Raw genomic sequence first — 24,040 nt, forward strand, 5'->3', positions numbered from 1 at the left:
CTGTCTCTGATGTCTAGACCTCTCGGGTGGTCCAGAAGCCGCTGCGCCAGGCGCTGTCCCTGATGGTGGACCACTGGCACATTCTGGTGGCTCTGGTTGGCGAAAAAGGACACATCTGTTGTGCGTGTATTTTGTGATGCCCGTGCGACGAGAGGAAGTTAGCAGAAGACACAAAACACACTGTGCTCCTGACGTGCGACACAGGCGAAGAGACACTCCACAACTGTCGAAGAAGGAGAGGATAGTAGACTAGGCGATTACAGTGGACAACGACGCCAACGTTTTGGTCATCACCAGTGTCGTCGTCATCACCACCCGTAAGTGGGATGCACCGCCGAAGCTCCGAAAACAGCTACTACACCGCTCAGCATTCTCACAGATCTCGAGGAGATTATTATGACTCCTGCTCCACGTCACCCGCAGGGGACAAAGGCGACGTCTCACCTCTTGTTGTGCTTCCCAAACAGCGGGGACAGCCGGAGCTATACCAAAGCCAACGCAGGAATCCACGTCGACCGCCGTTGCCTTCTTACGCGGTTTACCGAGCTGAAGTTGAAACACCGGTTCCTCCTGTAGTAGCTGAAAAACACAATGGCCAAGGCAAGAACGGCGCCGCGTCATCCGGGATCCAGACCGGAAGGGACGGCAATAACAACGGTGTCGTCAAGAAGCGGAATATCGTGTCCGAGAGTTCTTACTACGGTGACACATCGGTTGAAGCCATAAGCGCCGCCACCGAGAACAAGAAATCCTTGCGCCGTAACAGTCTTCCTGCTGCGCCTGAAGTCCTTCCCTCGACCAGCGCGCCTTCGACGGGAGCTAGGCCTAAAAATGGCACGAAGCCTTCGAGCAGACGAAGCTCTGATCAAGGAAAGTTTTCCGAGGGTGGCGTGTTTCGACTCGAAGGCTTGATGGCTGCGGACGCCGAACTCGGAGCCGAAAATGGAGTCGAAGAGAAAGATAAGCCGAAAGCGTTCGATTCTGACGAGTCGATTCAGCCGTCGTCGCAGAGCACGTTTGTAGGCCTAGCTCCGCCGTCGAGTGTTCCTGCCAGGGCAGAGGCGCGTCCAGAAAACGACCTCGTGAAAGCCCTAGAGAACCTGGGAAAAAGTGAGACCGACGAGCCTGTGATTAAAGAGAAGAAGGCTGCAGAGCAGCAGACGTCGGCAGGGACCGTGAAAGTAGAAAAAGAACCCGTTGTGGAAGAACCGATCCTCGTGGCATCCGCGGCACCAGTTTCAAAAGCGATAAAGTACCCGAAGCCGAAAGGTGCCGAGAAACAGGAGGTGAAGGTAGAAAAATGTCAAATGACTGGGATTAGGTACCCTTCGGGGCGCAAGAGCTATTACTCTGAAGATGCGGCCATAAAGAAAGAAGTTAAGAAAGGGCGCGAAAGAACGGGTGCTGAAAGTGGAAGCCTGGTGGACGTGCACGAAGGTTTCTATTTGACTGAGAACGAGATTAAACGTTTGTTGGAAGAGAATCACAAAAAAGAGAGCGAGACGAAGCCCAAGCGGACGTCTCATGGCGGACTAGTGCCTACTGGATCTGATGGGTAAGCTCTAACGATCCGCAGTCGAGCTGCCTGTACCGGTACAGTCAGGAAGTAATTACAGCTTCCTAGTCCTCTAGATCGCAGCTACTCCAAATTTTAGTTCACCTGACCATGAACTTTACTCTCCAGCACTAGAAATAGTCTATAGTTTCCCATAACCTTCCTCGAGTTCCTGCATTTCCGCACTAAATGCGTGGTTGGATGCTACGGAACCCTGAGAACTCAATTTAGTCCCGGTCATAGTCCCTTGGACTCTTTAGTCTGGCGGTTGATATTTCTAGATAACAAGTTAGACAACAAACATTAGATATAGCTTTCAGTTTCGTTTCGCTTGTATGCCTGCTGGTTCTGTAGGTGTTAACCACTTCACAAGTTCTCTTATTTACCGTTCTTGCTGTCGCCACTCCTCAGCTTTAGTGCACCACCACGGAAGCCAGCATCACATCAAATTCAGCATCCTGACAACTTCGAAGACACCGTCAAAAAGAAACATCCGATTCTCAAGCATCGGACATCCGGACCCACGGACGTCAGGAGGACCTCCCCTACAGACATGGTCCAGGTGAAGCAAGAGCGTCGCCGTACCAGCCCCGCAGAAGTCGTAAAACGTAGCTGCAGACGCGAGCGTAGATACCACCGTCGTCACCGAACGTCATCAGGCAGTGCTGAAGAGGTCAGCGAAACGTCATCGAGAGAGCACAAGGGACACTGGAAAGGTGGAAGGTTTTTGCAGGAACGCGGGAGGATCAAGAAGAACGGTGTGTGGGAGTCGGATGGAAGTGATGGAAGCGGAGACCACGAAGATGATTCGAGCGAAGATTCGACATGTTGGTCGTATGTGTCCACGAGGATGTCAGGCGGTACAAACCGGGATAAGCGGTACGCGCCTGCTGACGTGAGTGTACATCAGACGGGAAAGATATAGCGAAAGTATATTTCCGAGAATAGTTACATTTCGCGATTACAGGGGGAAGCGACGATGAGTTTCTCTGTAACCGATTACGGAGCATCCAGCGTGATGCCACCGCGGCTGGGATCAGTTCTTCCAAGCACGGTAGCAGCCTCGCCGGATTTGGCTCGCAGAAAAGACAACAGGGTTAAAGCTAGGAAAAGGTACCCTATATCAGCGACGCGGAGTCAAACGTGTACGCCGCGTTAGCAGTCGGCTATTTTGTCTTTCGCAGGTCTGTATCGACTATGTCAAGAGTTCTGGAAGGGTTGGCAACTGCTTCACAAATTCAAGATCGTAGCCCGGTCATAGCGGTGTTTGGCGGCGTTAATCCTGAACGAGGATCGTCTCGTTATTCAGGTATTGCATCACGGAATTATTTTCTGGTATCTCGTAGGGTACTACACGCCCACATTGATAAGGACAGCTGTCTGGTGATGGTATATTGTCTTCGCCAAAACACACTCTTAAAAACAGAGCTTCACCGGATAGCACGCTGTGCGCCAACTATTGCCACGAATGATAGGGTTATCGCTTCTGATTCGAAGAGAAAGGGGGCGTACGCCTTTTTTTTTTCAATTACCACAAAAATGCGTACGCCCTCCTCTCTCTTCGAAGTTCTGTTTTTGGAGTGCACGCTGAAGGCTAACCATTGCACAGAATGATACCGCAATCACTCCTGGTTTGTGAAAAGCGCCGGGCGTACGCCTTTTGATGACAATTGACGTAACTGCATAAGCACTAGAAAAAAGGCGTATGGCTCCTGTTTTCAACAAATCAGGGGAGGGAACGATATGTCATTCGGGAAGACAGTTGGCTAGGTGCGTGCTATGCGGTGAAGTTCTGTTTTTAGAGTGGAGGAGACGAAAATATACGTGTCACATTCCTCTTCAACATCTTCGCGGACGGGGGGTCCTCGCATTGCTAAAGCATCTGTGTCTTGACTATAGTCGTGACGATGCCCAACCGCGTATGGCTAGCAAAGACAAGCCTAACTCGACATTACGCTCCTCCCCCCTTCTCTGTTTTGCGAATGCACTCGTAAAACAGATATCTTCACCGCCAATGATTTGTCTAAAACGAGGGACGTACTCCTTTTTGTGACACATGCAATGATGATAATTGTCCTAAAAAGGCGTATGCCCGGCGCTTCCACAAGTCAGGAGTCTGTATCCTTCCGTGCAATGGTTGGCCTTCAGGGTGTTATGTGGTATCCACACACTCTTAAAAAGTGAGCTTCACCACATGGCACGCTCTTAGCCAACCATCATCCCGAATGTCAACGTTCTCTCCCTCGATTTGATCAAAACGGGGCGTACGCCATTTTTGTGGCATTTTATGAACTAAATAACGCCACAAAAATGGCGTACGCCCCCCGTTTTCAACAACAACAAAAAGGAGAAATAACGACGTCGATCACACGGGATGATGGTTGGCTAGGAGCGTGCTGTGTGGTGAAACTCCGTTTTAAGAGTGCAGGGTGTGTTCAGACTATTGACACTGACATACATTTTATCCGCGCCGATCAAGCAATGCATTCGGGCATTTGATCTATGAAGAATGCGAATAAGAGTGCGATTTGTGCGTAGGATCAACGATCTTTCGCTACCGCCCTGAGGCCGACACTTGGGAAGTTTGCGGCCACATGCCGCAGCCGCGAAGCTTTCACGGATTGGTCAGCATCGCTAACAACGTTTACGTGATTGGTAAGCAACGAAAATGACTAGAATTTAGACCCTTTTGACTTCGGTCATTGCTGCCGTTGATGGTTCCCCTACGGTTTAGAGAGCCTCGTTTCAGAGAATTGCGTTTTAGAGAACAGGTCACGTTTTAGCGAGTTACGTTTTAGGGAAAAAGAGTCTCGTTTTAGCGAATACCGTTTTAGAGACTCCGGGGCACGTTTTAGGGAATGCCGTTTTAGAGAAAACAGATTTCGGTTTTGGTATGCGAGCTCCGAAGAACATAAAAGATGAAAAGAGGAGGGAAGCACAGCAGAGATGAATATAGTTCTGGTTACTTGTTCGAGCGAAGACGAATTATTTTGCAACCGTCACTCCAGCAAGCATACATTTCTTACATAGTTTTATTACACATAAGACATCGTAATAACTAACTCCCTGTGCTCCCTAAGTGTATCAAGACGGAGTAGTTTGTACACGTTGAGCTTATGTTGTGTGCTTGTGTTTGTCTTGCTTGCTCTCCCCATCATGGTATCCTCCCCGTGAGAATACAGGGTGTGTTATTTATTTTTGGAAACGCATCACAGCGCGTTCAGTTAAGAAAGAAAGAAAATCAATAATAATAATAATAATAATAATAACAATAAATAATAATAATAATCAAATAACAACACACGCTGTATATTGCTCACAGTGTAGAAAAACTAGCAAATAATATTTCATAAATTTAATTAACTTAAAAATTATTATTACTTAAAAATTAGTTAGGATGCAGCCATACATAAACCTCACCAACTAGCCAGACCTAAACACCATACATAAACAGCGGCTTCTAAACTGAGCATACAAGAAAAGGGGGAAAAACGTTCGTTGATGATTAGTGGGAAGCGAAACCTAAACCAAAATTGTGGGGGATTTCGCTAAAGCGTTATTCTCTAAAACGGTTTTCGCTGAAACGTAACCTACCGCCATCTTCTCTAAAACGCTATTATCTAAAACGAGGCTCTCTAAAACGGGATCTCTAAAACGAGGTTCGCTAAAACGAGGCTCTCTAAAATGAACGGCTCCCGCCGTTGATTCACCACAATGGCATGGCCCTCCCCTGAGTTATAGCACTGTGTTACCGCGCTTTGATAGCACTTTTATCGCACTTGTGTCCACTAGAGGCTTCCTCCTCGCCTCTTTATGTGGAAAGTATTTCCCTGTAATCTGAGTAGTAATGGGGGAAGAGTTGAGCATATCAGTCAACCGTCGATAACGCTTCATCGCGAATTGCAATTCTTACAAGATTGACTGATATAATCTCTAATACCGACGCCAGATGACGTCATGCACTGTTAACTGAGCAAAAGACAAACAACGAAATGAGATCCTTGTAAAAACTTGTTTACTGGAAGTGCATATTTACGTGTGCAAAGGAGAGCTCCCTGATAGTTGAGAGTTGCAGCTCGCTGCAGTGTGATGTTTGTTTTTCTTTCTTGTCCCATGTAAACGTGGCTGCTTGGATTAGAATTCAGAATTTAGTAATGATTAAGTAAAGTAAATGAGCCTTCTCTGAAATGTTTCCGATTGAATGACAGTTATAAAAGCAGTCCCTGAAATGTCACACCTTTTTGACAGCAAAATTAGAACACGTGCTCTGCATTCGAGGCTCTTTGCCAAAATCAACCTACGCAGCACATGAACAGCATGTTTTCATGCATTTGAGAATCCGGCCTGGGGGCTTAATCGCTTCATCGTCGTTACGGTCGTTACAAGCTAACGAGTGGCGGGAAATTCAAAAAGGCGGACGGGAAGTTTAAAAAGGTGGGCACGTGATAAAACACGTGCACGGCGCTCTTCGCGCGATACGTGAAGGCAGTGGTACACGTCACGCGCAATGTGTCACGTGCCCACCTTCTTGAATTTCCGCCACTCGTTAGCTTGTAACGACCGTAACGACGACGAAACGATTAAGCACCCTGGATCGATTACTTGTGACGTGTTCGATATCTGTGACAGGCGGATATGGAACTGATGTCTCATCCTCGGGAGACAGCGTCGCCACATCAGCATGTTACCGGCTCGATGTGGGCACCATGTTCTGGAAAGAAGTCTGTCCCATGGGAATGGCACGTGCGTGTCACTCCGTGGTTGCCAGCAAAGGTTGCATTTATGCTATCGGCGGGAAAGACCGCCACGACAGGCAAGTCGCTCGACGATGATGTCGCTTTCGAGTATCGAGGTGTCGTACTTTATTAGCGCCATGCCAATCTCTATTTCTACGCGTACGACCCTACAACGTACATAGCCTGGAGGCATTATTATTGACAAAGCTTCTGTTCTAGACTCTCGGCAGCCGTGGAGATCTACGACGTGGAAAAGGACCAATGGGAGTTCGCCTCTTCGTTGCCGCGTCCCCTGGCGGCATCGGCGGCGACTTTCTTCCAAGGCTGCATCTGGATCCTGGGTGGACTCGCGCGGTACTCCAACGGAGAGTGCCGACCCACAAAGGCCATCTACCAGTACGACGTGGACGAACGAAGGTGTCATTGATACTTTAGAGATAGACAAAAGCAGTGTAAGATGAAAGATGATAAGGCAAGTAAGATTTCTTAGGCAAATTGAGGCCTTGTATGTATTTGTCCCTTCTATGTTGTTCTAGCCTCAGAACATCAGTTCTTTCATGAAAGCAGTGTCTTTAGCGGAATCGAAGGACTAAAGACCAGGTCCAGACCTTTAGTCCAGATAAAGTCCAGGACTAAATCTCGCCTCTTCCAAATCCTGTCGAATTTGTTATTGCAATCTACGCGTTTCAAACCGCATATTTCTCCCAAAATATTATTTCTCTATGACGCGGAAGTATCATAAAATTAATTTCTAGTTTCGACAATTACGACGTCATTTGGTGCCCAGCTACGCAACTCGTCTGGCAACAGAGCGCCGGGTGACGTCACCTACACTTGGAGAATCCGAAACTACGAAGCCTTCGTTCACTGACGACATTTCGCGTGCTGAGTCTTTGGCGAGATTGATTTATAATAAGAAGTAAAATAAACACTTCTTTTTTTTTAAATATAGATATTATAAATACAGCGTTGTTGCTATGCAGCGGCATTAACGAGGTACTGACGATAACGTAACATTGGCAGGTGGTTCCGCCAGTTTGACCTGTGGACGCCTCTGGCTTATTCGCTCGCTCTGAGTACGGACACCGACCTGTGGCTCTGGGGTGGGATGGGGGAAACGCCAGGCGGAGAAGTGCGCCGGTGGAGTTCCAGGCATCGCGCCTGGGAGCCGAGGTTCACGTTGGAACGTCACGCCCTCTGTGGTACCACAATTGGTAAAAATACACATATTGACGTCCTGCGTATGAGGTGAATGCTGCTTTACAGTGCTATTATCCCGTCATGAATGCCACATTGTTATCAATCGTTCGATACTGTTTGGTGCATGAAAAGTACGGCGGGGGAGGGGGGGGGGGGACGTAGGGATTCGAGCGGTCTGCCTGCCCAGATTGGCGGCATGTTGCTCAGGTGAGAAGTACGCGGGGTGAACTAGTTCACCCATCTACTACCCATCTACTAGTTCATCAAACAGAAGAGTGCTATTGACAACATAGGCGAACCGTCGTATTCTGATATGTCAAGGGATACACGAACTGAAATTAAATGCAAACCCGTAGGCTAAATCGAGTACATCACTTTGTGAAGTATATATTTATGTATTTAATGTATTTACGCTTGACGTACACTGTACATGCGCTCGTCTGCAAACAGGGAGTTCCAGGAAAGGCAGTACAGCAGTGCGTACTCTGTTTGACACGATGGGATTTCGATTATTCATTATATTGTTCTTGTTCCTTTTTTTTTTTTTTTTCACGGACGACCTTGATCCCGTTACTTCGCTTATTAGCCAATAGTTTCGTCTCCTGTCAACAACAGGTAACAGAATGTACGTCATCGGGGGCGTCACTTCCGAAGGAGTGATCACTAACATCCTCGTCAACTGTACCACATCCGAGCGTACGCTGCACGACGGAGCACAGTTTCCGGTTCCGGTTGTGGGCGCTGCTGCAGTGACTATCTCTGGGTACTACGGCACGTCGAAGGAGAGTACTCGTAACGTGAGTATTCGTATCCTGCGTAGAGCCAGTACTTGAAAGCCCTCTCTCGGTCAAACATTCCAAAGAGAGTAGTAGTCCAAGGAGTATAGAAATACGACCAGATTTCGAAAGAGCAAGTTGAAACGAAGGAAAAGTGAATGTCAGTGCTTCTCAACCAGACTCATGAAGTACCTGCTAAGTGCTACGACAGAACGGTACTTCACCGCATAACCCGCTCTTAGTGAAACACTATCCCGCACAACATCGTCCCTCACCTGATTAACAAAAGTGAGGAGAACGCCTTTCAAGTGTGTTATTCGAATTATCGAATTCGAATTATCGAATTCGAATTATCGAATTCGAATTATCGAATTATCGAATTCGAATGATCAAATTCGAATCGAACTTGAATCACTCGAAATATTCGATTCGCGAATCGAATATGAATCACTCAAAATATTCGATTCGCGAATCGAATGTCCAATATTTGGTTTTGCGAATATTCGATTACTATAGCGGACACGACCCCGAAAGTGGGCTCCACCTACCGCTTCCCTGTATGGGGTGAAGCCTGCTTTACGAAGCTGCCACTGCTGCAGGATCAACACAGGCGGACCGTTGTAGTTCGGCTTAAGGTAATGTTAGCCAAAGTTATTTGTGTATCCTTCGGCTGAGGAAGGGGGCGGCGTCCCTCCCACGTGCACTTCTGCAAACGTGCAAGTTTGCACCTTTGCGGTGTCGGCGGTGGATTTTGATTTGATGTCTGGGAGGTTGCCCTTAAAAGGTTAAGATTCTTAAATAATTTCTGCAACCCAGGAACAAAATGGGTGTCTTAAAGACTTCCCTTCCCTTCCAAATTTCAGCAACGCAACTTCCCCAGGCAAGACATACACACTCCAGTAAAGAAGCTAAAGGACGTTCATGGCAAAGCTGCGAGGCGGGACGCCATTTTATGTGTTTCACAAGTGACCTGTAGATGTTCTGGAAAAACTACAGCCTCATCTGTGTAACACGCCGCTGCCTGACATTAAATTTCGAAATCAATACTCATTGCCCCGGTATGGGTACTCACCTGAAAAGCAGGAAACACTATCATGTATAAAGAGTATAGTGGCTTCCCACAAAAGAACTGGGTGTCTCTCTCGTGACAGTTAATGCCAGAAAAATTACCCTAATGCCATGGACTACAAATTGCAAATTTTTAGTATCAAAAGGCACATATTGTAGAATTTGCACGAATTCGATATTCGATTCGACTTGAAACATTCGGATTCACGTAGCACTAGTTACACTCTTAAAAATGAACTTCACCGCATAGCACGCTCCTAGCCAACCATTATCTCGAATGATATCGTTATCTGCCCTGATTTGTTGAAAACGGGAGTCGTACGCCTTTTTGTGACAATTATGTACAGCATAAGTGTCACAAAAAAGACGTACGCCTCCCGTTTTCAACAAATCCGGGCAGATAACAATATCATTCGAGATGATGGTTGGCTAGGAGCGTGCTATGCGGTGAAACTCATTTTTAAGAGTGTAAGTGTCACAAACAGACGTACGCACGGCGCTTTTCTCAAATCAGGAGCGGTATCATTCACTCTTAAAAATGAACTTCACCGCATAGCACGCTCCTAGCCAACCATCATCTGGAATGATATCGTTATCTGCCCTGATTTGTTGAAAACGGGAAGCGTACGCCTTTTTGTGATAATTATGAACAGCATAAGTGTCACAAAAAAGGCGTACGCCTTCCGTTTTCAACAAATCAGGGCAGATAACGATATCATTCCAGGTGATGGTTGGCTAGGAGCACGCTATGCGGTGAAGTTCATTTCTAAGAATGTTCTGTGCAATGGTTGACCTTCACCATGCCATGTGGTGAAGTTCTCTTTTAAGAGTGCATGGGACAGTGATTCTTTGCGTTACAATCAGACTCACGAAAGAGGGGTCCTGCACCGAAAACGTGCGTTACTTCCCACTCTCTCTCTCGGCGACGTTTCCACTTCACCAACCAACGCACCCTCGAAATCGCAATCACGCTCGCAGAATTACTTCCTATATCTATATGGTTTGGTATAGATTCGGCTGACGCGAGGCCGCGCAACGTTAAAAGACAGAATCCATACCCCCGTACGGGCTTCATCATCTGATATGGCGTCTTCCAATCAGGGCAAAGAGAAAGGAGGGGGATGGGAGGGCAAATATAATTCGTGCCACGTCTTTTCTGCACGGCCAGTGTGTGATGCCCGTGTGTTCTTCAGATAATGATGTTTGGGTAGGGAATTAGAAAGGCGTCCGACAGATACTGCCACCCACATAGGTGATGCTCTTCGCGCTGCGTTCGTCCAGTCACTCTCGATAAGTGGAAACAACCCTCTCCCTTCAATACGGAATACACAAGAGGATACTATATACACTGTATTAGTCTAGTAATAGCAATCATTATACCAATACAATGTTGGCTTTTATACGTGTATACTGCTTAGAGAACTGCGGTTGATTTCGGGCGCATTACGTGGTGAGGTTATGTTTTTTTTACTGCGCACTCTAGTATTTCTTTAAAGTATGGAGTTGCAAGACCAAAACGGTATTTGAGGTTCAAGTACGCTCTAAAGACAGAGTTTCACCGCATAGCACGATCCCAGCCAATCATCATCCCGAATAACAACGTTCTCTTTCTTGATTTGATGAAAACGAACTAATGCCACAAAAATGGCGTACGCCCCCCGTTCTCAGCAAATCAGTGGAAAGAACGATGTCACTCGTGCTAATGGTTGGCTAGGAGCGTGCCATGTGGTGAAGTTCATTTTTAAGAGTGTAGTGACTAACTTCACCGCATAGCACGCTCCTAACCAACCATCATCTTGAATGATATCGTTATCTGCCCTGATCCGTTGGAAACGGGAGGCATGCGTCTTTTTTGTGACAATTATGAACAGCATAAGTGTCACAAAAAAGGCGTACGCCTCCCGTTTTCAACAAATCAGGGCAGATAACGATATCATTCAAGATGATGGTTGGCCAGGAGCGTGCTATGCAGTGAAGTTCATTTTTAAGAGTGTAGCGACTACGTACACTCTACACTCTTAAAAATAAACTTCACCGCATAGCACGCTCCTAACCAATCATCGTCTTGAATGATATCGTTATCTGCCCTGATCTGTTGGAAACGGGAGGCATGCGTCTTTTTTGTGACAATTATGAACAGCATAAGTGTCACAAAAAAGGCGTACGCCTCCCGTTTTCAACAAATCAGGGCAGATAACGATATCATTCAAGATGACGGTTGGCCAGGAGCGTGCTATGCAGTGAAGTTCATTTTTAAGAGTGTAGCGACTACGTACACTCTACACTCTTAAAAATAAACTTCACCGCATAGCACGCTCCTAACCAATCATCGTCTTGAATGATATCGTTATCTGCCCTGATCTGTTGGAAACGGGAGGCATGCGTCTTTTTTGTGACAATTATGAACAGCATAAGTGTCACAAAAAAGGCGTACGCCTCCCGTTTTCAACAAATCAGGGCAGATAACGATATCATTCAAGATGATGGTTGGCCAGGAGCGTGCTATGCAGTGAAGTTCATTTTTAAGAGTGTAGCGACTACGTACACTCTACACTCTTAAAAATAAACTTCACCGCATAGCACGCTCCTAACCAATCATCGTCTTGAATGATATCGTTATCTGCCCTGATCTGTTGGAAACGGGAGGCATGCGTCTTTTTTGTGACAATTATGAACAGCATAAGTGTCACAAAAAAGGCGTACGCCTCCCGTTTTCAACAAATCAGGGCAGATAACGATATCATTCAAGATGATGGTTGGCCAGGAGCGTGCTATGCAGTGAAGTTCATTTTTAAGCGTGTAAACATACAGGGTGTCCCAGAAAACGTGTCATTGCATTATAATAAAAATACTACGCCACCTAGAGTCATGCGGTCAACGGCATTTGTTCTTATTAGGTTTTTGTCACCTTGTAAAGTTAATGTCATGTACCCCAAGTTTAATTATGTAAATATTTGCGAACTGAACTCGGAAATTTGCCAAGGGAAGGTCACTTTTTCACCCCACCAATATGAAGAGCGTGCCGAATTCATTGAAATTCATGATAATTGACAGTGATGTTCACGAGCTATCCCATCGGAAAAAATAGCCGAATATCATGCTTTTCAGAGCACCGGACCATAACGCGCGATGTCTTTTTGAGCGCAATCGCTCGCAGTCCGACGAAAGGAGGTTCCGAAGCCAGCCTATAGAGTGATAGTAGAAAAAGTAACAGTTCATAAAATTGGGAGAGGGAAAGTATTATCCCAGCGAAAGTCGGACGTGATAAGCCATGCCTACGTTATCTTTCTACGTCGCCTTATCTACGTTTCTGCGATACCGGGGTGGGCTGGGTTTCCAACTTCCTTTCGTCGGACTGACAAATATTTCGCTGAAAAATTCATCGTGCGCTATTCTGTTCGACCTCCGTAGAGCTAGATGTTTGGCTAGCTCCTGCATATCTCTGTCAATTATCATTAATTTGGGAAAATTAGACACGCTCTTCACGTTGGTGGGGTAAAAAAAGTGACCTTTATTAGGCAAATTTCCGACTTAAGCTCGCAAAAATTTACATAATTAAACTTACGTTACACGACATCCACATGAGGAGGTGGCAAAAACCCAGTAAGAACAAACGCCATTGACCGCATGACTCTAGGTGGTGTAGTTTTTGTATTATAATTCAATGACATGTTTTCTGGGACACCCTGTAGATGGTGGTGGTGGTGTAGGTGAAAAGGCTTTGCCATTGGGCTTGCCAAAGGTTGGCGCACAGCGTACCATGCGGTGAAGTTCTGTTTTTGGTGTGTACTTGGTTGAAATGAAGCGCCGTGCTCAATATTGGACCATACTGCCTCAAGTACGCAGTTTCTTTTTTCTTTTTCACTCTGTAAATAAACACTTTTTTTTTTCGTTCCGCAGGTTCAACTGAAAGGTGTAATAATAATGTCGGACATAGGTGTCCGCAGAACGCCCATTTGAGACAGTGTTTTAAATGGAATACACCCTCTGAAATGACATTTTCTGTAGATTGTGCTCTTTGAAATGGTGCTTTTGTAGAATATAGCACCATTTAGAAGGATGTCATACAGTACACTTCTGTGTGGTGTGAAACATGCACCACAAAGGTGTGTGCAATAAGACAGGTGATTTACACCCAAAGGGCATGCGTATCTGCAGAGAAAGCATTAAAAAAAAACACCAACAACAAGATACTGACATCACTGTACGTGTCATCGAGCTGAGATGGTAAGCACCGCTTGCTGTCTAACTTACTTCCACAAAAAGCACCCCCGAAAACTCGTGGAACTCGCGGCGGTTCGAATAAGCGAAACAACGAGATAATTTTGGAATTAACACTGAAGCGAAGAAATGAACCGAACCCTCGGGTGTTTCTCAGGTTTTACTTTTCCTTAGTTTTCTTTCCATTAAAGGACACAACTTTTTCATGGAGGCAAACAAAAGCTTGAAGGGACCCGATTAATGTGGGAAGATTCCTATAGAAGCAAGGAAGAAAGACGGGACAAGGTAGAGGTGCGACAAACCCTGTCTGATGATTGCAGTCGACAGGCCACGTGGGGCCAATTCTGCCCCTGCGTGCGTGACATTTAATCACGACAAAATATCCCGACATCCTCCAATTAACGCCCGGTCGAAAGACGGATGCGATATTAACCACGTCATTGAACTAGACAGGACGTACATGATCCCCCTTTTTTCCCCTATCCTGGGCTACGCTGTGTTCCATGTGAAGTTTAGCATCATGGCCGCGGTTAGTTGCAACGAATGATCCTTTGTTTTTATCGAGAAAAAAAGTTGCGGGCAAGAGATGTCGCTAGTGTTGAACGTGGCAGTGAGATTACATCGAAGCAGAAAAGGCAAGAAGAAAGGGTAGAAGAAAGAAAAGTGACATCGTCGAAGTGCAACATGACTTATCTGCAGACCTGTGAACATTCATTTCAGAAGTAATTTTGTTACAATTACAACGACGTGCCCATAACAGTGATTAAATGAGTTACGGTTACAAAATCGCAAAGTCGTAATTGTAACTTAATTACAATTAGCGTTACATTGAAATGTGATTGGGTTGCATCGATCGATTTACATTCATTTCGATGTATAATTTTTTTTATATAACTGTATTCCTATTCCCCAATGAGCGCGGTACAAATATCGAAATATTTATTGAAAGGACAATATGAAATGACAGGAGGTTACAGTAACAATTGTATAAGGTCGAAACTAATTCTCGGACTAAGTAATTACAGGGTATGTAGTTAGTTACACTGAATGGGTTACCTGTAATTAATTACTTTATGGACCTGCCTCTCAGTCACAAATTAGCCGTGTGATGTCCAGTATAACAACACTTCTATTCTTTAGTCTGTACATAGTAAACTTAAATATAACAAAACAACAACAAGAACAACAACAACACATAGGTGCACACCAAAGAGTGGACCTCACGCAAGACAAGTCCTTCCATACGTCCAAAGTGTTTATCATTAGAATCGCTGTTCTCGACCAACAAGCACTGCATTGCCATCATGTTGAACGCAATAACAAGCACACTGGGCACGAATGGAATATACATGTTGATGCGCGCCAATACACGCCCCAACATAGAAAGAAACAAAAGAAAAAACAAAAATGTTCCTCCATATTGTACAATATGGAGGAACATTTTTGTTTTTTCTTTATTATTTATTTATTTTAATTTTAATTTATTTATTTTTATTTTTATTTATTTATTTTTATTTCATTTATTTTTATTTTTATTTTTCTTTATTTATTCTAAGAGATGACGTCATCTCTTAGAATACTCCCTAGCTCAGACGATTGTAACAATGTAAGACAGAGCGAAACCCAAAATGGAACCCGAATGGCAAGTTCCTTGCATGTTGAACGCATCAATATTTCACCCCGATTTGAAGCCGGAGATAAAAGCGGGAGAAAACTGGCAAAACTTTCTACCGCTTCGTTCCTCACTTAACGGCTAATAAAAACAAATAAAAATAAAAATCACTTAACAGCCACAGATGGAAGACAGTGACGAGGAACCGCACTTGAAACTACGAACCGTTTATCGCCGCTATAGACAACGTCGAAAGCTGCGAGGAATCGACGACGCTTCACGAGAAAGGGTAAGGAATCTTTTTTTTTTTTTTTTTAGATCAATAGTGGCTCCTTAAGAGCACTCCGTCCCCTTCCATTATTAGTTCTCGTCACCCTCCGCTTTACTTGAAATGCAACTAAAAAGAAAGCAGGGTTTACTGAAAAAAAAAAAAAAAGAAAAAGAGCGAAAAGAAAGAAGAAGGGCGGCCTAAGTAGTGAAGCGTTAAGAAGGTTCAAATTATTTCCTCTCTTCGACGTAGCTGTCATGTCGATTTCCATGTTGCTTTCTTTTTTAATTTGAGGCATAAGGATATAAAGATAGCTATTGTGTGTCCAGGTGCGAGAGAGATAATGATTGCAGTTACTTTTCGGGTTTTGTGCTGGAGGGAAGCCGAGGCCACTTATCCAAGTTTCGCTTTTTTTTTTTAAATATGGGTTTGTTGTGTTACGGGAGCTCCCGTATCAATATTAATATGATCAACAGCAATAAACACATTAAAGGAAGGCACTTCCGGAACGTCATAACAGTATAAGAGCCGCGTATGAATTAAACATTGTGGCACGGTTTTCCGAACACCTGCGTCCTTTGGGTCCTCTTCATAATCACTTAATTAATTTGCGTGTAAACGGATATTAGTCGACTAGAAAAGTATGCCAAGTCCCCCGCATCGACCAGAAGCAGACAGAAAATTCTTCTCGTTGCTCGCGTGCATGTGTTACGGCCCTTAGTAGAATGCGCTTGTTCGAGGACGTAGACTTAGACGTCTTTCAAGAGGTGCTCGAATGTTCTTCATCGGAGGAGTCTCTTAATCAAAGGGAGGAAGTTTCTCCTCGTGTACTTGAGAAGTGGCTTCGAGAAGTGATACTACGACGAAAACTTGCCCGTCTTTTTGTTTTCCTTGCCAGTTTCCGAAGGTTGGCGTGGCTGAATCGACGCGGGTACTCACTTCCGCTTTCTCGGACACCCACGTACAAAGAAGCGCGGTGTCACGCGAAACAGTGAGTACCTCCCACGTTTCGTTTTAGTGCACCGGATCTGCGCTACTGATGTCGTCAATCATTAGCAGAAAAGCCCTCGCGTGCTTTTCCTTCAAAGGTTGCTTCCCCGCATGTTGACTCTGCTAGCAGTGAAGCACGCTTGCCGTCTCGACTGTTACGCACACTCTAAAAACAGCACTTCACTGCATAGCACGCTGTGCGCCAACCATTGCCACAAATGACAGGGTTATCGCTTCTGACCTTAAGAGAGAGAGAGAGAGGGGTGCGTACGCCCTTTTGTAGCAATTATCATTTTTCCAAATTTTACCTAAGAAGGCGTACGCCCCCTCGCTCTTCGAATCAGCAGCGATAATCCTATCATTTGTGGCACTACACTCTTAAAAATAAACTTCACCGCATGGCACGCTCCTAGCCAACCATCGTGTCGAATGATATCGTTATCTACCATGATTTGTTGAAAATGGGAGGCGTACGCCTTTTTTGTGACACTTGTGCTGTTCATAATAGTCAAAAAAAAAAAAAGGCGTACGCCTCCCGTTTCCAGCAAATCAGGGCAGATAAGGATACCATTCGGGATGATGGTTGGCTAGGAGCGTGCTATGAGGTGAAGTTCATTTCTGAGAGTGTAGTTGGCGCGCAGCGTGCTGTGCGGTGAAGTTCTGCTTTTACAGTGTTGGCAGAAAAGCCCTCCAGCGCAGTTCCTTTATAGGCTGCTTCCCCGCATGTTTACTGTGCCTGCAGCGAAGCACGCTTGCTGTCCCGGCTGTTTTTCAGATTGGTCATTATATATAGTCTTCGGTTCACAATACGACATATTTTGCCAGATATTAATGTGGATGATACTTCCTATTTTTTTCGAATAGTAAATACCAAAATTGTAATTGGAATAGTACACACGTGGTGACAATGTCGATTCGACTCGTGCTATTTTTCTCGGTGCCTTATAACGAGGAGCTATAATGTGAAACGTACGAATTCCATATTAGAAACAATGCAAAAATGGCCGTGTTTCCAATAACAGTTGAGACACTGCTCCCCAGATGGCGACGTGATGCACATCACTGAAGCAGTTGGGACTGCAATGAATCGTCCCGCAATACCAGCCGCTTCAATGTTATGCGTCTGGCGAGCACTGTCTCAACTGCGCTTCGAAGTTCGTGCATATCGCCTGTGATGCCCAATCACTTCGAAATTTGCCAGGACTGTATCACTTTCAGAGCCTTATGTGTAGACAACACAACACTCATTGAGTAATGGCTGGACACCTGTGCTTTTATAACCAGCTCCACGTTTTTTTTTTTTTTTTGTTGTTGTTCTTAGTCTCCAGAATATGGACTGAAGGAAGAGAGCTTGCTACTAGAACTTCGAACGCCAACTCGCCAGTCCCGAAAACAGAAGATTTTAGACAGGGTAAATACAACAAATGAAATTACACGCGTCATTGTAATAGGAGGAAGGCAAGATGAATAACAAAATGCATCGCTATATCCGTACGCATCGTTACAACGACACTATGATCAACCTTCACTGTAACCGTACGCCGCATACATCGCTATAAACGAAACTGTTGTCAGCCAACGTGTTTCCTGTGCAGGACAGTCGATGCTCGGAAAGCCCGACCGGCTACGTTCCGCTACCTGCCAGGTTGGATCCCAATTTAGGCCTAACTCTCCTCCTCGAAGACGAACAACAACAGAGAGGTCGCAGGTGGGTAAGTAAACATTTTTTGCTCGAATGCACTCAAGTACAAGTAAAAATTCAAAACCGATTTTTAAAGACGAACTCGCCCTCTCTCTCTCTTTGCAAACTGGACATCCTGGTTTTAACTACGATACACATTTCATTCAATAGTGATAGCTTCAATAGCTCAATAGTCAATAGTTCAATAGCCTTTGCGTACGTAAGGGACAGCGTTTGTGGTTCTGTACACTGCGGGAAGCTCTCTTTATGTTCTACGCATGCGCAGAACCACCAACGCTATCTCTTACGTAAGCAAAGGCAATAGCGTACAATGCACCAAAACGCACTAATATGTGCTAAAAACTGATAAAAACCCGTTAGCCAAGCTCTACTCACCCTACTGGCTGGGCAGAGTGTCACTGCGGTGATGTACAAGAAGAGCTCCGTTGATGCCAATGGACGAGATAAATTTTCGTTAATGAGAAAAACAAAAGCAAGAAGTAATCCGGAATACCACGCAGCAATACCGACGGACGCTGTTCTGACACAGCCCTGGCCATCTTATCTCTTCGCCCGTGCAAGACGCCGCCAGCCCACAGCAGCATTATATCTCTCGGAGGGATAGACCTGAATCGGACACAGTGTCACGATATCGGTACGTACATACTGAAAGCTGGACAGCTAGCTTTAATGGTTATACAGTCAAACTCCTTTATAGCGAACACCTTTTTAACGAAAATACCTTTACTGCAAATTTTTTTTTTGCTGTCCCCTGAGTTTCGTTGTAAAGGAGTTTCACTGTACTCATAATATTAAATAAGGCATTGACAAATGAACTTTAACTACGATGTGCTCTAAAAAGGGACCGCTTTTAGTCCTTTTTGGGGACTACATGATGCACGGAAGTTTATGGACTACTCGCAGTTCTGGATGGGTAAATTTCAGGATCGGGGGACTAAAATTGCAGTCTGTAATTGTTCCCCAACTTACTGGTTGTTTTCCCTACATAATGTAGTATGCGCAGAGAAGAGAGAACACCAAACGAGACATGATGTGGTGGTGCAGGTCGGCTCGTATTGTATTTTCATCCACTGAAGAACCGCTGGGAAAGACTGGAACCGATGCCCGAGCCGAGGAACTATCACTGCGCTGCCTTGGTAGGAGAACAGGTCTTCGTCCTGGGTACGTTCGCACAAGACATACAATAAATCGCAGTCAATAAATTTTATTTGAGGAGAGCAATAAAAGAAAAACGACAGCTACTTTTCTGCTACTTGAGTTACAAACAGGTGCTACATCAAAAGTATCACCTAAGTTTGTAATCCAAGTAGCAGAAAAGTAACCGGCGTTTTTTTTCTCTTTCTTTTATTGTTCTCTTGAAATAAATTTATTGACACGTTACGCCAGACACCCTGTGTACACTTTCGTTTCCGATGTTTTCACACTCGGAAAGAACCAAGAGAGAGAGAGAGAGAGAGAGAGAGAGAAGAATAAGAGATAAGATATGAAGAAAGATATCTAGGCGACACGCGGTGCTTAGTTTTTCGAGCTAATAGTTTTTTTTTCTCTCTATCTCTTTTTATGCTTCGTGTTTTGCGACAGCTCCATTTGCATAGATTCAAAACACTGCATATTGGGTGCTTTCTTGTTGTTGTTCCGAGAAAAACAAGAAAAAAAAAACTGTCTAATAAACCGCCGTGCTCGTTTTTGCGGTTATAATTTTGTGTTCCTATTCTTTTTTTTTTTGCTTTAAATTGTAACACAGCCTCATTCTCTCTCTCTCCCCCTCTCTTTAATCTTTCCCTCTCTTACACTCTTGTTCATATACTTCGTTGTATGCCTCTTTTATTTATTTTTTTAACACGATGAGTGCAGGCCTCGCACGAAAACTCGTCACAGATTTGATTTTTTTAGATGCTTCATTTTTTAGTGTGCTTTTTTTTTAAAAACCTCATACGCCTGGATTGAGCTTACGCTTCTACTTCCCCGCCTGTCTTTTGCCCGCGTTTTACTTCTTTATCCTCCCTGTTTCTCTTCTAATACGTCACGTGATTACCACGTAAGCCAATCACGAGCCACTTTTATCATTAGCGCCCAGTAAATTAAACATCCGTCTCGAACTCTCTCCTCATGGGAGAGGAGGTTCAGATGGAAGTTGAGCCAATATTTAGAGAAGTCTCGGCATCTTCTTGTACGGTCGAGACACTGATTTCAAACCTCAACCGGCGGAGTGAAGTTTACTTGGAGCCATCTTTAATTAGCAGTACTCGCAGAGTTACACGCCAAATTAGTCAGTGTCAACACGACCTTCGATATTGACACAGGGGAGCCTCTTGTATTGGCGCTAAACAGTCGACGATAAGCAGCTAATTAAAGCGGCGCCGTCATTTATTATGGTTATTTCCATTGTTTCTGCAAATGTTTGTTCACACGCAGAAGGCGTTTATTAATTTTCTTCCTGGGTTTGTAAACGAAAGCAGCGCTTCCTCGCGTCTGCCAAATTAAATTTATACAAAACCATGCTATTCCTGAAGTTTTTTTTTTCTCTTTTTCTTTTATCGTGGTACAGGCTTGATAGAAAGCGTTCTGTTTGAACCTAGATGTGCGTCACTGACGCCCTTAAAACCCTGTATTGTTTGAGATATACATAAAAAAAAAAAAAAATAGAACGAGCTGCACACTCTCAAAACAGAACTTCACCGCATAGCACGTTCTGCGCCAACCATTGCTACGAATGATAGGGCTATCGCTTCTGATTCGAGGAGGGAGGGAGTCGATTTGCAAAAATCGATTAGATAAGATCCATATCGCAGGTGGTCACGACCCACGACATAACAACATGGACGAGATGACGCCGTCCGATACCACTTTCTGCTATTCGACGACGGAAAGAACGTGGACGCGGCGGGCAACCATGAGACAATGTCGAGCATTCCACGCATGCGCGGTATGGAAGGACCAGATCTACGTCATCGGAGGCAGAGACGACACAGGCAGGTAGAAGCCCATATGCTTTCATAACGATGTACAAGTACTGCTAGTCTTCCCGCAAGATTTGCACGATTGTTGTTCGAAGACTTCTAGGTTCCGTTGACGTGTACAGTCCAATGTTGGACGCCTGGAGCCACCTTCTGGACCTTCCAAGGTGTCTTATGGGTGCCGCCGCAGCTACCTACAAAGGTCGTCTCTGGATTCTTGGAGGAGTGACGTCAGCTCGGAGGTCTTCCCGCGGGAAACCAGACACCGTCCAGGATAGCGTGTCCGTTGTGGACGTCGCCGAGAAGACGTGAGTTGACGTTGAGGACATTCCTGGGTGGCGTCCTCAGTAGCTTTGGTAGTGATTTACGCACGAGCAGACTGTAGCGCGTGCCTGAAGCACTATACCGAAACTAGTTAAGACGTCACTCAGCAATCTTCTCGGCTTTCGTGCAAGCGGGTCCTGGTTTTGAATTCAGTAGACATAGACGCCATAGAAGCTTTGGGGGCCATGGGGAACTATATTTCGGGACAAGTTAACTCCTGCAGGTCAGCCCCGCCCACATATCTAAAGACTTCTGTGATTGGCTTAGGCGGGCGCATGTCGCCTCCCAGTCACAACGTAGTGCACCTTCATGCTTCAAACTGTTGCCCTGAACACTAACCATGTTGCGGAAACACTCATCGGGGATGACGTACTAATAACACATTTGTGTGCTTTTAAATCTATAGCACGTAAAATATTTGCGCTCACAAAATATTTGAACCGGCTTCCCCGTCTGTCTGGCAACGTCTATATCTTCTTAGTGCGTCCTACTCTCAGTGTACGGACTACATTCTCACATGGCAGATGTGACTCTTACGTTGTTTCGAAGTACGTACAGTTTCAACACTCAGGTGACGCAGGCACGCCATAGTAACGTGCAACGGAAGTACAGGTCCCGACAAAAGTTTACGGAACACCGGAGTGGTGTATATAGTCATCGGAGCGACACCATTGCTGCAAACATGAGCAGGTAGACTTACAAACAGGTGACAGGGTACCCCATGCACCTCTCAGTAAGTGTGACCACTCCCGTTCGCTGCTAGGGTGTCGCTCCGATCGAGAAATACGTCCGTCTGGTGTTCCGTAGACCCTCGTCCGGATCTGTACCACTTCTTGTGCTACGTAATGAAGTACCATTCCGTATGGTGACCGGTGCGCCGTTTGAGCATAAGCGATGGTCGTGCTTCAGGTGCACAGAGCTCGCCCCGCTGCCCTTTCCATGTGCGTACGCTGGTGTCACCGTCGCTGCCGACAAGCTGTGGCTGTGCGGAGGTCTGTGTCCGACGGATGACGTAGGGAACCTCAAGAGCATCTCCAGCGTTTACGTCCTGGACGGAGGGCGGTGGCTGTTCTACGATGTCCTGGCCGTCAACAGACACGCCCTCGCAGCTGTCAGCTTCGGTGCGTTACTTCAATTTGCACGTATGGAAGTCAGACAAATTCGACGGGGATGCTCCTAGAACAGAGTTGAGGGGGTGGGTAATGTCGATATTGGCTCGCCGCCGTCGGTCACACGTGAGAGGGCATCGTCACGAATATAGTCAGAAAGGGATGAAGGGATGGAGGGTGAAGCAGTGAAGGGTTGGAGGTGAGGCAAGTAAAAGATGAATAAGACCGCTGTGCACTGTGTGTGCGTGGGGTGGGGGTACGTTTTTTTTAAATATTCGTTTTGGCACCGCAAAGCAACTGTGGCTATGAGAGCCATAGAGATGTGGACAGATAGAGAGAGGACAGGAGGGAGGAGTGGGGGACAGGGGGGTGGGTATTCGTCCTGGGCCGACCTCAAGGGGGAACTGTGCCGACATTCGTCTGGAAAACCTGCAGGAAAACCCAGGGAAAACCGCAGACAGCACAGCCGGTGCGGGGTGGGGGGATACGTTGAAAAGTCTTTGCACAAGATCAGTTTCCTGGAGAAAACGCACGAGGTTGTGAGAAAACAGAACATCACCGCATAACACGCTGCTAGGCAACCATAATCCCCGCTGACAACAGAGAGAGAGAGATACATACACACGCACACACAACGAGGCGTACGTCCAGCGTTTTCCACGTATCAGAACTGATAACTATCACATATTGGGTATCCAGTAGGCTATAGAGCACTGCCATTGATTGATTGATGGTGTGCCTTCTAGATATTAACTTGACATTTAATCATTTCAAGGCGGCTCGTTTGTCATGTGCTTTGGCGGAGTTACGACCAGCTACGAGAGCTCCGTGGACGACTGCGAGCTCTTCTACGATGGCCCTGGTCACGGAAACCTCAAGCTACGCTCTCCCCCTTTCGCGGTAGCGGGTCACGCTGCTGTCGTCGTGCCCGGGAATCGCGACGTCATCAACGATCCTGTGTCCACCTGGGGACGTATATCGGAAGCTGCTCAAGTCCCCTAATGCGATAGAGATGTGCACTAGAACACAGAGAAGGATGGTCCTAAAAGTACGCAGAGAGAATGAAAAAAGAAAATATGTAAATAAACGTCACTAAGAGGCCTTTCCGAGTGGAGGGCTTTTCCTGGTATGCGTGCTTCGGTAATGTGCCTCGGTACCTCAGCTAAAAGCCGCCTCAACTGATTCAGTTAGCCACCTCTACATACGGGCAAACCATTATATGAGAGATACGCAACTATGGAACATCATCGTCAAAGCGCCGCTCTGGCATGAGAGGTTCTGACCGGTAGGGTGAGACGAGGATAACGGCTGCTTGTATCGGTGTGACGTGTAGCTCTACGAGTGGAGAGAAAATGGTCGCCTTCTCTCCTACGATGCGTTTACTTCTGCGCTACCGGCGTTTTGCCACGCACTCTCGCGTGACGTCACTAAAGAAAACGATGAGTGCACTCAAAAATGAACTTCACCGCATAGCACGCTCCTAGCCAACAATAATCTCGAATGATATCGTTATCTGCCCTGA

The 24,040-nt window shown here is 45.7% G+C and overlaps 1 protein-coding gene across 2 annotated transcripts; it reads left to right on the forward strand.

Annotated features, from left to right (window-relative positions):
* The first annotated feature begins 173 nt into the window (after positions 1-173).
* Positions 174-23,647, forward strand: LOC135390911 (beta-scruin-like). 2 transcript variants are annotated; one of them, XM_064620891.1, is made up of 20 exons: positions 174-1,555; positions 1,967-2,228; positions 2,289-2,450; positions 2,523-2,668; positions 2,740-2,864; positions 4,094-4,210; positions 6,185-6,368; positions 6,511-6,708; positions 7,315-7,505; positions 8,107-8,288; positions 15,347-15,457; positions 16,335-16,427; positions 17,748-17,837; positions 18,022-18,134; positions 18,629-18,762; positions 19,173-19,289; positions 20,921-21,104; positions 21,184-21,393; positions 22,319-22,530; positions 23,294-23,647. In XM_064620891.1, the coding sequence occupies exons 1-20, from the start codon at positions 327-329 to the stop codon at positions 23,518-23,520; spliced, it is 4,287 nt and encodes a 1,428-aa protein (XP_064476961.1). In that variant the 5' UTR covers positions 174-326; the 3' UTR covers positions 23,521-23,647. The 2 variants fall into 2 exon arrangements, with proteins under 2 accessions (XP_064476961.1, XP_064476960.1); XM_064620890.1 differs by having other exon boundaries at positions 1,967-2,450.
* The last annotated feature ends 393 nt before the right edge of the window (positions 23,648-24,040 follow it).

The sequence above is a fragment of the Ornithodoros turicata genome, chromosome 4 (genome assembly GCF_037126465.1).
Source record: "Ornithodoros turicata isolate Travis chromosome 4, ASM3712646v1, whole genome shotgun sequence".
NCBI classification, from domain to species: Eukaryota; Metazoa; Arthropoda; class Arachnida; order Ixodida; family Argasidae; genus Ornithodoros; species Ornithodoros turicata.

Bases quoted from the DNA above. Each gene is read 5' to 3' on its own strand.
- LOC135390911 (XM_064620890.1), top strand. From the start codon at position 327: ATGCACCGCCGAAGCTCCGAAAACAGCTACTACACCGCTCAGCATTCT. The intron at 6,369-6,510 runs GCAAGTCGCTCG...CTTCTGTTCTAG, and splicing joins GGGAAAGACCGCCACGACAG to ACTCTCGGCAGCCGTGGAGA. The intron at 17,838-18,021 runs GTAAATACAACA...TTTCCTGTGCAG, and splicing joins AACAGAAGATTTTAGACAGG to GACAGTCGATGCTCGGAAAG.